Source organism: Colletotrichum fructicola, assembly GCF_000319635.2.
Source record: "Colletotrichum fructicola Nara gc5 chromosome Unknown KSG_Nara_v1_contig08, whole genome shotgun sequence".
Classification (NCBI taxonomy): Eukaryota; Fungi; Ascomycota; class Sordariomycetes; order Glomerellales; family Glomerellaceae; genus Colletotrichum; species Colletotrichum fructicola.
In genome coordinates, this window is record NW_027094058.1 from 1,303,255 (window position 1) to 1,314,704 (window position 11,450).

General features: G+C 56.8%; 4 protein-coding genes across 4 annotated transcripts; 2 read left to right on the forward strand and 2 right to left on the reverse strand.

Annotated features, from left to right (window-relative positions):
• Positions 1–324: 324 nt before the first annotated feature.
• On the reverse strand, positions 325–1,591 carry CGGC5_v013417 (Small glutamine-rich tetratricopeptide repeat-containing protein 2; the record flags this gene model as incomplete). The annotated part of the gene is made up of 3 exons (XM_032036147.1): positions 325–436; positions 487–1,508; positions 1,589–1,591. The coding sequence occupies 3 exons, from the start codon at positions 1,589–1,591 to the stop codon at positions 325–327; spliced, it is 1,137 nt and encodes a 378-aa protein (XP_031884939.1).
• Positions 1,592–2,529: 938 nt separating this feature from the next.
• On the reverse strand, positions 2,530–2,837 carry CGGC5_v013418 (uncharacterized protein; the record flags this gene model as incomplete). Its single annotated transcript, XM_032036148.1, has 2 exons — positions 2,530–2,639; positions 2,708–2,837. The coding sequence occupies 2 exons, from the start codon at positions 2,835–2,837 to the stop codon at positions 2,530–2,532; spliced, it is 240 nt and encodes a 79-aa protein (XP_031884941.1).
• An 893-nt stretch (positions 2,838–3,730) lies between these two features.
• Positions 3,731–5,182, forward strand: CGGC5_v013419 (uncharacterized protein; the record flags this gene model as incomplete). The annotated part of the gene is made up of 2 exons (XM_032036149.1): positions 3,731–4,273; positions 4,334–5,182. 2 exons carry the CDS (start codon positions 3,731–3,733, stop codon positions 5,180–5,182), a joined length of 1,392 nt encoding a protein of 463 aa, XP_031884942.1.
• Positions 5,183–8,228: 3,046 nt separating this feature from the next.
• On the forward strand, positions 8,229–9,475 carry crf1-0 (putative glycosidase crf1; the record flags this gene model as incomplete). Its single annotated transcript, XM_066152927.1, has 3 exons — positions 8,229–8,322; positions 8,442–9,206; positions 9,324–9,475. The coding sequence occupies 3 exons, from the start codon at positions 8,229–8,231 to the stop codon at positions 9,473–9,475; spliced, it is 1,011 nt and encodes a 336-aa protein (XP_066007662.1).
• Between the last annotated feature and the right edge of the window lie 1,975 nt (positions 9,476–11,450).

Sequence of the window (11,450 nt, forward strand, 5' to 3'; positions counted from 1 at the left end):
AAACTCGTGGCGGACAAAAGCAGAGATTAAAAAGACGTTTTCTTAGATTAGATCGGGATGTACAAGTATTGGCGGGCGGTAAACTGATCAGAAAAGCCTCAATCGAAAAAACTGTTGTATTGCTGAACCGCGCGCACACTTTCCACACATGTCGCGATTGATTGGTGGCAGGCCGTGAATGGTCCTCTATTCATGCATCGGTATCTCATATATATCTCGACGTAAGGTGGTTCTAGGTGAGCCACAACTTGAAGCTCTTTGTCGTCGCAACCAAACGACACTTCTCTTCCAACGAGGGATTAAAACTAGGCAGAACTCTCAAGCCTAGTTGCCGCGGCCCGCACCAGCACCCGCGCCAGCACCAGCACCACCGGCACCGGCACCAGCGCCAGCACCTGCACCCGCACCGCCGCCGCCTCCCATCATGTTGCGGGCCCTGTCTCTGTTAGTATACGACCACAAGCTCGTCCAGGTAAGAAAACTCACATCTCAGCAATGCTCGGGTCGGACATGAGGCTGTTGAGGTCAGGCATGCCTCCACCGCCACCGAAGCGGTCCGCCATCTCTCTAAGACGCGGGTTGCCCATCAGGTTGCCCATCAACTCCGGGTTGCTCATCAGGTTCTGCGCCATGCTGGCGAACATGGGGTTGTTCATGATCTGGCTGAAGTCGGGCATGCCACCGCCGCCGGCACCACCACCTCCGCCGAGCATGCTCGCGAGACTGCTCAGGTCGGGCATGCCTCCGGAGCCAGCTCCGCCGGCGCCGGGGGATGAGCGGGGCAGGTCGACCTCCTCCTGCTCCATCTCCTCGACGCGGCGCTTGGCAGTCTCGAAGCCCTTCTTCATCGCCTCGGAGCCGCCGGAGCCCTCGTACTCGATGCCCTTGCCGTAGGCCTCCATGGCGCCCTTCGCGTCGCCGAGGGCGAAGCGGGCGAGGCCGAGGCGGGACCAGGCCTTGGTGTAGGTGGGGTCGATGGCGACGGCGGCCTCGGCGTCGGACTTGGCGGAGGTGTGGTCCTTGGCGGCGGAGTGGGCGGCGGCGCGGTTGGAGAGGAAGACGGCGTTGGTCGGGTGCAGGGCGAGGGCCTGGGTGTAGAGGGAGATGGCGGCGGGGTAGTCTTTCGTGGCCATGGCGGCGTTGCCTTTGGACTTGAGGGCCTCGGCGTCCTTCTTCTCGGCGTCGGTGGGGACCTTGGGGGTGGTGCCGCCTGCGGCTGCTGCGGCGGCGGCAGCTCCAGCGGCGGCGCCCTCGGCCGCGGCGGGGGCGTTCTGCTCCTTGGCCTTCTTGAGAGACTCATAGACGGCGTAGATCTGGAAGAGGTTCTGGGAGCCGACGGCGTCGGCGAGCTGCTTGGGGTCGGAGGGGTCGACCTTGAAGGAGTCTGCGATGCATTGAATGGCGACGTCGACGGAGTCCTTGTCGTCGGCGGGGAGGGTGCCGTCGGATACGGAGGAGGAGAGGAATTCGCAGATCGCGACAGCGAGGCGCTGCTTTGTGGTTGAGGCCTGTGGAGGGGGGAGGAGGGGTTAGCTGGGTTGTTTTCTTTTGCAGTGGTTGCGAAGGAAACGGGCGGAGTGTTACTTACCATCTTGATGGACCTTTTAGATATACCGAAAAAGAAAAAGAGGTCTGTCGAAGGGGGTATCAAAGGGGAGGAGGGCAGATGGTGACGGTGTCGAGGAGTAAAGAGAAAGGGGACTGTGGTTTTTCGCGAGGAGGCTCTTCGGGGAGGGGCTGTTCTGGCCTGCGGCTGCACCAGTGTGGACTACGTGGTACCGCTTGGGTTGGCTTTGGGCTTGTGACGGCGCTGTATGGCTGGAAGGTTCCAGTTGGTGCCAGTGCGAGTTGGGTGGTGTGGGGTTTTTGGGGGGAAACCTGGGCTGGAGTGAAGGGCGGTTGGGTTACCCCGCTGATTCGGTATGACGGTTGGGCATGGGACTTTGCGATTGTGAGATAGCAGCGGGACTGCTGATGAATGATCTGAAGCCTCTTCTGGTGGAAATACTATGATTTAACAAGCTTTCTCATGCTTTTGTATTGCAAGGCAGTCATGTACAGACATCAATATTTGCTGTTCCGTTGCCATCTGCAGTGAAGCAGCGCAAACATTACAAGCGTTGTGGTTCGGGGCTACATTCCAACTTTGTTCAGTGTTTAATATCTATCCTGGTATCGTAGGCACGTAATACAGGGACTGAGGTGAATTAAGTTTTAAATATCCCAAGTCGATGTCATTCTGCTTCTTGGCCATCAAAGCAAATTGCCATAGATGGAAATCAGCTTGCAGCTCAGACTGAGCTGTGGCTGGAACTCTTGTTACGTAAGCCACCGATGCCCCTGGTGCCGGTCACGCGCGATGCGTCGTGCTCTATCATCGATAGGAACATCCACCTCGCATCATCATGTTTCTCATTTATGTAATGAAGCAGGCCCGTGGACAGCGTAGGCGTCGGGGTTTTGTATACAATTAAGCGCCGCAAGAAGCCCAAGACTCATCATCGTAAAGAGGACGCCTGGATTGGCGAGTCATTCTCGTCGAACCTGTCGGTCGAGCGCCAACGCCCCCCGTATTATAAGAACATCGAGCTGGTGAAATTCGTCGTGGAACCGAGGCATCGGGACCTCAGTGGAATGGACTGGAGTACAGAGGGTCAGCGATGATCTCTTTCGAGTCAGGCAGGAATTAGTAGTATCATAAACCTACTAGGAAGCTCTCGAAAGCGTACATGCCGTCGGCCGCGATTGTGCCACTGGAGGTATGCAATGATGATCGGGGGCAAAGCGATGAGAACGCCGACAATAGCAATAATAGCTTCAATAGAGAGCTTGGTCATTTTGTTTCCTCGTTTTCTTTCGTGCCAAAGTCGCAAGAATTGTATCTTCCTGAACCCGGCGCAATTCTGTAGAACTCACTCACGAAATAATAAGACTGGAAGGAGAGCGGATCCAGAATATAGAGGTTGAGCGAGTACCATTATATCCTATTGCTTTATTTGTACCCTCGACCGACATTGTGAAGCTTTAGAACCGCAGCGTTGCCCAATGAGACCGTAGTGTGCCATGATGAGCGGGATATACAAGCTGTTCCAATTGGGTCTGAACAGGATACATCAACGTGCAGCAGCCTCAATACTCGCCCGGCCGTAGTGTAGGTGGGTGCGCTTCTTGGCGGCTGAGTGGAGATCTCTGACTATTAATTAATCCGTTCCGTTCCGGCACCGAGCATGGATGGACAGTTTTCCATTCTGTGTGGCCGAGGTAGGTGCCGCCCCATACTGTACAGCTACCTACGGCACCTTGGGTGGCAGTCACCTACCTAAGGTACCTAGCATGGCCACAATTTACCACCTACACCGATACAAGCCACACGAAATTGATCGCACCCCACCTTCCACCTCGGTCGTTGACTGCGAACCTCCACGTCCCATCCCGCCAAGCTGATGTCACACTGGCTCGAGCTCTCAGCAAGCAATCAGGCTGGCCCAAACCAAGCAACATTTCAACACCACCACCACCGCTCGCTGCGGCTGATTCGCGATCCGAAGACTATTGGTGCTAATCTCATATCAAACATAACATGCGCTAGAATACTCAATCGACGAACACCTTAATCACCCAGCGACACCCGCAAGCCGTCCACTCCCAGGCTCGCGCGCACACGACACCTTCTCAAACCCCGATCCCGACGAGCCGAGGGACGTCCGCAAACCCACCACCTCCGCGAACCATGGCCGACGGCGCTCCCCGGCCCCAGCCGCCGCAGGACGGTCTGCGCCGCTGCTTCATATGCCTCAGCGACGAGAACGAGGCCGGCGCCTCGCAGTCCGCCTGGGTGCACCCGTGTCCCTGCACCCTCGAGGGCCACCAGGACTGCATGATCGAATGGGTGACGGACCTCGAGCGCGAAAACAAGGAGATCCGGTGTCCCGTCTGCAAGGCCCTCATCAACATCGACGAGCCGTGGGACCCGGCCCTGGCGCTGAGCAACCAGATCTACAAGACCTTCAGCAAGATCTCGCCGGGCCTGATCCTCGGGGGTATCGGCGCGGGGACATGGGTCGGCCTCGCCATGTACGGTAACATCGCTGTGCGCGTCTTCGCCGGGCCCGAGGCCACGTACAGATTCTTCTTCAACGAGAGGAACCCGCGGGGCGTGCCGACGGTCAACTGGATCCACGTCGCCGCGCTGCCGACTATTGCGCCGGCGCTGATAATCGGACAGTCGTTCCCCGTGCTGGGCAACGTCTTCATGATGCCCGCAGCGGCGCTCGTAAGAACCTCTATGCCTACGTTTATATCTTGATGGCTAGCTAACGGATGTCTCCCGCAGTATGGCGTCTTCCACATGGCGCGCGACGACAACTTCTTCTCGTGGCCGCCGTCCCCCCAACTAGCCGCCGCGACGTTTCCGTACATCAGGGCAGCGTACAATAACATTTACCACGAGTTCGTGTGCCAGTATGAGCGGCGGTGGGAGCGCAGACTGGCCGGCCTGCCGGAGCCGCCGCCGCAGCAGGCCAACCGACAAGAGCGCAGACAGCAGCGCCGCGCGAGGGAGCAGGGCGCGGACGGGCAGCGGAACATTGGCATCGTCGGGGGTTTGCTCGACGCGGCGATAGACATGCTGGACATCCCTGATGTTGCCGTCGACGTGGAAGTGGAGGAAGCAGAGATGGAGGACGGAGACGGCATGGCCCATCTGGAGATCATTGTGGAGGAGATGGAAGATGCGGCAGCGGAGGAGGAGAGGGCGAACGCGGTGAATGCCGCCGCAGCGGCTGCTGATGGCGTGGAGGGACAGCCGCAGGAGAACAACCAGCCCGCAGCGCCTGCGCAAGCGGCGCCCGCGGCCCGTCAGCGTCCCCTTCAGACGAGCCTGCGCGACGTCACCAACGCGCTCGCGAGCACGCTGCTGCTTCCGATGATCTCTGCCGGCGTCGGCGAGCTCCTGCGCCTCGCGCTGCCGAAGCACCTCACCGCTCCGCCGAACGGTTTCGGTCGGTTCCGGGTGCGGACGGGCCTGCTCCAGGACCAGTGGGGCCGCAATCTGGTGGGCGGGTGCATGTACATCGTGCTCCGCGACGCGTTCCGGTTATATACCAAGTACCGTATGGCGCAGAACAAGCCCCTCCGCAAGGTGAGGAACGTGGACCGGCGTAGGGGCAACGCGTCTTCCTGAGCCTGGGGGTGAAGACGGCGGCGAACAGACAGAACAGTAGTGTCATACACAAGAGGGACATACACACAGTTGCATATCACGGCGTTGGCGGAGGATTCTCGGGTGGAATACCTTTTTTTTTTTTGTTTCTCTGTTGTATGAGTAGACTTGGGGCATGGCGGGTGCGTTGAGAAGTTTCAGAAAATTTAATTAAGACTCTGTGAGGAGCCTTTGAACGCAGTGCCAGTTGCAGATTTTCTGGCCGTTGATAACGACATTGCCTGTCCGCAACAGCGTTGGGCGTGTCAAATGAGGCAATCTTGTTCATCGGACAAGTGTGAGTCAAAGCTCGGTCGATGGGATCGATGGGATGCAACTTGCGGATGGCATATGGCGAAATCTCCGAGACAAGATTGCTGTAGGGGATCGAACAGCATCAAAGCGGACCTTGGGCGATTTGATGTCGGAGACCTCGCTGCCACAGCATAATTATCCAAAGAGAAACAAGCCGTTGGAAAACCTCAACGGCTGCCAAGGGCCTACACTTGTCCTCACCTAATCTTGGAAATCCCGAACGCTGGGGGAAAAATACAAGCCGTCGGGCCAGTTCCATTCAATCCTGTTTGCGGCTCGGCCAGTCCTCCCCAAAAAGGGTTCTAGAACCGCGTCGTCCGTCGTCGCGGCCGTGCGGAATACACGTATTGATTAGTCCTGCAAAAAAAGTTGTGGAGATGAAAATGGAGGACGTCCGCGATGTATTGAAGATCGAAATAACGGTCCTTGCGGTCCCGTCCCCGATTTTTGTCCAACTTTTTTTTTTTGATTAGCACATGCACAAACCGCACTCCTCCAGTGGCGGATGCAAGGAACAGGAATTTAAACAACGTGATCAACAAGTTTGTTCGGGGTGTAAATCTGTCCATCACCCGCGATTTGGCTTTTGGAGGTCGCGAGGCAGCGGCGAATTAACGTCGTCATCTGGTTTTCCCAGCCCTGAGCCCCCTGGCAGGCACGTCCGCCAAGAGCTGGGCGGCGGTTGGCTGGGGTTGGGTTAGGTTGGGTTGGCTGGTTCCCCCAGGGCCCAGAGATCTGCTGCCGAGGCCGCGCAGCGCTAAGGAAATGCCCGCGGCGGCCGGCGGGATGGTACGGTAGAGGCCGCCTTAGGAGGATTAAAAAAAAAAAGGGGGACACACTGAGGGATCGCGGCGGGCGGACGGGGGGCACGGGGGGATAGGCACGGGCGGGATGGGCGCTCGGGATCCGATCTGAGGTGACGCTGCAGATGTCACCTACTTGGCGGATCGCGTTCCTTTCCCTTTCGCAATGCAGGTCCAGGAATCTACCGCCCGGACAGTGGAAACATGATACATCGCCTTTCGTGGGTTTCTTGGTTCTTGGGTTCGGTTCGTGTTCACTCCCGCAGCTGTGGAAACATCGCTTGTGAATGGAGGCGGAGGGATGGAGGGAAGGGAGGTCCCCCCCCGGTGGTTTTAGAGTTGGCGAAACCTGGCACGGTTGCGATGGATGGCTGTGTTGCAGCTTTTTTGCTTGGTCGATGATGTAAAAAGAAGGGGGAAAGAGTGGCAGCGAAGAAGCGTATGGGGTGGGAACAATGGTGAGCTTAAAGCATGTTTCGTCTGAACTGCACAGCCTGGAGGTGGTGAAGCCTCCCTCCGTTGGCCTCTTTTTTCCGCGGCGCCTCTCTTCTCTGCTGTCTCGAGGTTTCTACGGCGTACTGAGCATTATGCTACAGCACCAAAGCTGGGATCATGGGTGGTTGTCATGAAGCAACGCTGCCCAGTGTTGACAGCGACCCCTGGATGGATAGGTTTTGGTTCAGACTGCTCATCAGTCAGCCATCCCAGCCCTCCTGGGGGATGGAGGGTCCAAGCCACCCTAATTGGCAGTGCTCCAGCCACTCGAGTTTGAGAAGGTGCGTCCAACGGTTGGCCAGTCCGTCTCACCATCCTCTAGCCCCATCGGACGACACCACCGTGCTACACGTCTGATTGGGTGCTTCTCTCTTCTGGGCGCTGCACACCAACACTCTAAGACACTGCTCACATGAAGGCTCCTCTATTGGATGAAAACATGTCTTTTGCCTAAGTATAGCAAACAGGCCCAACTCTCTGCGGTTTGGTGCCAGTCCAGTGGTTGGGTGGCAGAGGAGAGAAAAACACGAGACAAGCGCGGCCAAACGGCAGCTAGGCAAGTCTTCCATTGAGGGTCTTGACTATCCGTACGAAGTAATGAGACTGGTGGACGGCCTCCCGGCACATCGGATGGTGGGCGCAAATGTACAGCCACCCCGGGCTACGCGTCCCCTGTAATAACCCAGGGTGCAGTCAGTCGCTCATCCATGATCCTTCAGCTAGCAACCGCCTGGCCCTGCTCCTGGCTCCTGCTTCTCACCATGGCAGGCGCTCCACCCAATGCCTTCGGGAGGCGCGAATGGCAGTCGGGTGCCGTGGTCGTGCCGGGTCTTTCTCAAACGTACGTCAGCCTCCTTGAAATCGCCTGGTTGGTTGGCGACTGCGGCAACACCCCTGGCCTATCCACCCCGCCAGCCCCTGGTACATGCTCAAACAGGCCTGGGTTAATCCCATGAGAAGACGAGTGTCGCTTTTTTTACACCCTCCACCACACACTACTGCGGTACAGACAGGCAAGTACGGAGACGTGCGCCTGCTTGCCTCGCCTTCAGCTGTGCTGTGCCTGCTCACGAGTTTCTGTCTGCCCTTCTTTAATGGAGACCATGACCCGCTTCACCCGTGAAATAAGGGGGCGGGTATTGTTTTGATTCTTTCCAATCCATGGTAATACCACTCACTCCTGAACTGAAGCCATAGTCTCTCGTTTCTTCTGCTTCTACCACATACTTCTCTTTCCTCTTTCCCTTCCTTGAAATCTATTTTCCTCAAACTTTCGTTCATACCCACCCCCATATCTTCTCTCTCGCCCGTTTTTGATTGATTGTTAGAGGGTTGTTCCTCGCCGGTTGAGATTAGATACGACAACACAAACACACGCACATACACGTACCATACGACAGCAACACATCGCAAAGATGGCCATGTCCTTCGTTCGCCAGGCGTCCCTCGTGGCCCTGCTGGCTTCTTCCGCCTTCGCTCAGACGTTCACCGACTGCGACCCTACCAAGAGTAAGTTTTACCCTCCCGAGATCCCATCATCCAAGTGCAGGAAGTGAAGAACCGCAATGTCCACTTCACGATAAACTTCCCGTCCTCGCATGTACGCTCAGACTAATACCCTCCCGCAGAGACGTGCCCCGCCAACGCCGGCCTCGACAAGTCCACCTACACGGTCGACTTCACCAAGGGCGCCGACACCGCCGCCTGGACCACCGCCGCCGGCAACATCACCTACGGCTCCGATGGCGCCGAGTTCACCCTCAACAAGAAGGGCGACGCCCCCACCATCGAGACCTCGTGGTACTTCTTCTTCGGCCGCGCCGAGGTCCTCATGAAGGCCGCCCCCGGCACCGGCATCGTCTCCTCCGTCGTCATCGAGTCCGACGACCTCGACGAGGTCGACTGGGAGTGGCTCGGCGGCAAGAACACCGAGGTCCAGACGAACTACTTCGGCAAGGGCAACACCACCTCCTACGACCGCGGCGCCTTCCACACCGTCGCCGACTCCCAAGGCACCTCCACCAACTACACCATCGACTGGACCAAGGAGGCCGTCAAGTGGTACATCGACGGCGCCCTCGTCCGCACCCTCAACTACGCCGACGCCCTCGGCGGCCAGAACTTCCCCCAGACCCCCGCCCGTTTGAGGCTCGGCATCTGGGCCGGCGGCGACCCGGACAACAGCGCCGGCACCATCACCTGGGCCGGCGGCGAGACCGACTACACCAAGGCCCCCTTCACCATGACCGTCCAGTCCGTCTCCATCACCAACGCCAACCCCGCCGGCAGCTACACCTACGGCGACAAGAGCGGCAGCTACGACAGCATCGTCCTCGGCGCCGCCTCCGCCGCCGGCGACAGCACCAACTCGGGCCAGAACGACACCTCCTCAGGTAACAACTCTTCTTCTTCTCCCTCCTCTGCCTCCGGCTCCGTCTCCGTGACGGCCTCCTCTGGACTCCCCGCCGCCTCCGCTTCGTCCGGCCCGCTGAAGAATGGAACCACCACAGGAGGAACGACGATGCAGCCCACCGTCGCGCCCACGGCGACGCAGTCCGGCGCTGCGGCGAGCGCGAGCGCCACCGGCGCGGCCAACGTCCAGGCCGTCGCTGGCAGCGCCCTGTTTGGCGGTATCCTTGTTGCGCTTGCTGGTCTGTTTTAGAGGAGATGAGATGGGATCGAGAGTTGTGTGTGTATTAGATTCTACAGTTTTTATGGGTTCTATGGGTTACCTGTGTCAACGACGAAAACTACCTGACTTTTGTATAATATGGGACGGGAAAAAGGGTCCTGTTATTTTGAAATCATATACCAATTTGTTTTAAAACAAAACACTATTTCAAGAACATTGTGTCAAACATCAAATGCCGCCAGTGAACGTGCCGCGACTTCGGTGGCTCTCATTACTTGTCTAGTCGGCAACAACTGGCATACCGTCGTATTCTCTCTGTGCGTGGGAGTTGAGTGGTGAGGTGAGTTGACTCCACTCCTAACGTTGACGGACACAAGTCGGCCAGCAATGGAGGTGCAGTTGGTTTAGTCCAGATTTCATTGTGTTACCTGCCGCCCCAGAGCCTCAATCGGGTCATTTCCCTCACCTGCACGCAGATGATATGAGTGGACGTCGGGCCGCGTAACACTGCGTCGTAACACGAACCCGACTATCGATACGGCTAAACCACATGAGGCCATCTCCACCAGCCGACCAGCCAATTTGACGCGTTTTGCAGGCTGGTCTGTCTGCGGCTTTTGCCATTAGGCGTCTTATATATGGCTTTTCAGGCTTTGCGGGAATAAAAGCAGCTTCAGTGCCATTTCCACGGGCCAAGTGGCTTTTATAAAACGGTGAGCGCAGCCCTTCATGTCTAGACACAGGAGGTTGTGTTTGGTGAGCAATAGGTGGCTTCTAGACTGTCCGGCTTCAGGGGCACAAAAGGGGGCCTCGCATGTAGATAGAGAATCCGGTCATGTTCTTGAAAGATACGGGAGAGGGGCAGAGAGAAACTGATGGTAACATGAATGCTTCGAGCTTCCGCGGCCTGGCGAAAGCTGCAATCCATTGTTTAGGCGGAGACGACCACGTTTGCAACCGAGTATGCGAGATACGGCCGCCGAATATGTCACAGTATTTGTGCTGCGGTCCCAGAGACTCTATGATGACGGTCCCTTCCGAGGACGACAGAACCTCCGATGCAGCAGCATGCCCACAGATGGGATGAGATGGCAACGGGCCCTCGGAGCGTGGTCCAGTTTCCCGTGAACATACATTTCGCCGATGAAGCCTGAAGGAATTCCAACAATGGTTCAGGTCTGGCGCGACGATGGCTTATTGTATTGATCAATGCTGCCGGTATGCTCACAGCCACATAAGACGAGGGTTACTTCTAGCCATCCGGGCAAAGTACTACTTACGTCTACTATTATCCTTGCGTTTATCCCCAGCATCATACTCATTGTTCATGTCGTTTTAAGCCGTTTCCAGGCAGTCAGAAGTACCCGTCCAGATGGCGTTATGTCTTCTGTGCAGCCTCACGTCCGGGATTTGCAAAGCCGATTGGGTATACCATACCTACCCGCACGTTTACAATAGCGTATGTACTCCTCAGACGCCTTGAAAGCACCAGAGTTAGACGCTATGGTTGGATTCGCGCCATACAATTGCTTTTACTTTGGGGTTTGGCTTCTTGGCTCGGCGACGTGAGTGTTTATCATTTCAGGGCCGTAACAACATCGTCAGGTTATTCCACCTTTTCCATTCCACCCAAATGCCTGGTCCGTTCGGCATGTGTCTGCGAATCATCCAGAAGAGCTTTGAAGTGCTTTGTATCTATATTTAAAGCTAGCCCTGTGGATCTTATATCGATACAACCATATCTCCTCCTGATGTTTCCGAGGTCGTGGGCGAACATAGTTCTCTCAGCAACCTGGAGAATCGAGCCCCTCGAATCTGAGTTTACGCGGTGGATGAGAATTAGCGCTGAACAGAGTAAGGCAATTGCGGATAATTCTCAAGGGAGGCAGGTCTTCGGAATAGTGACGATCAACATCAATTCAGTTGTCCTGTCCAGGTGGCAAGTTCGAAGGTGAATGTCTCTTCTGACACTATCGTCTCGAAAGATAGCCCCAAATACGTATTA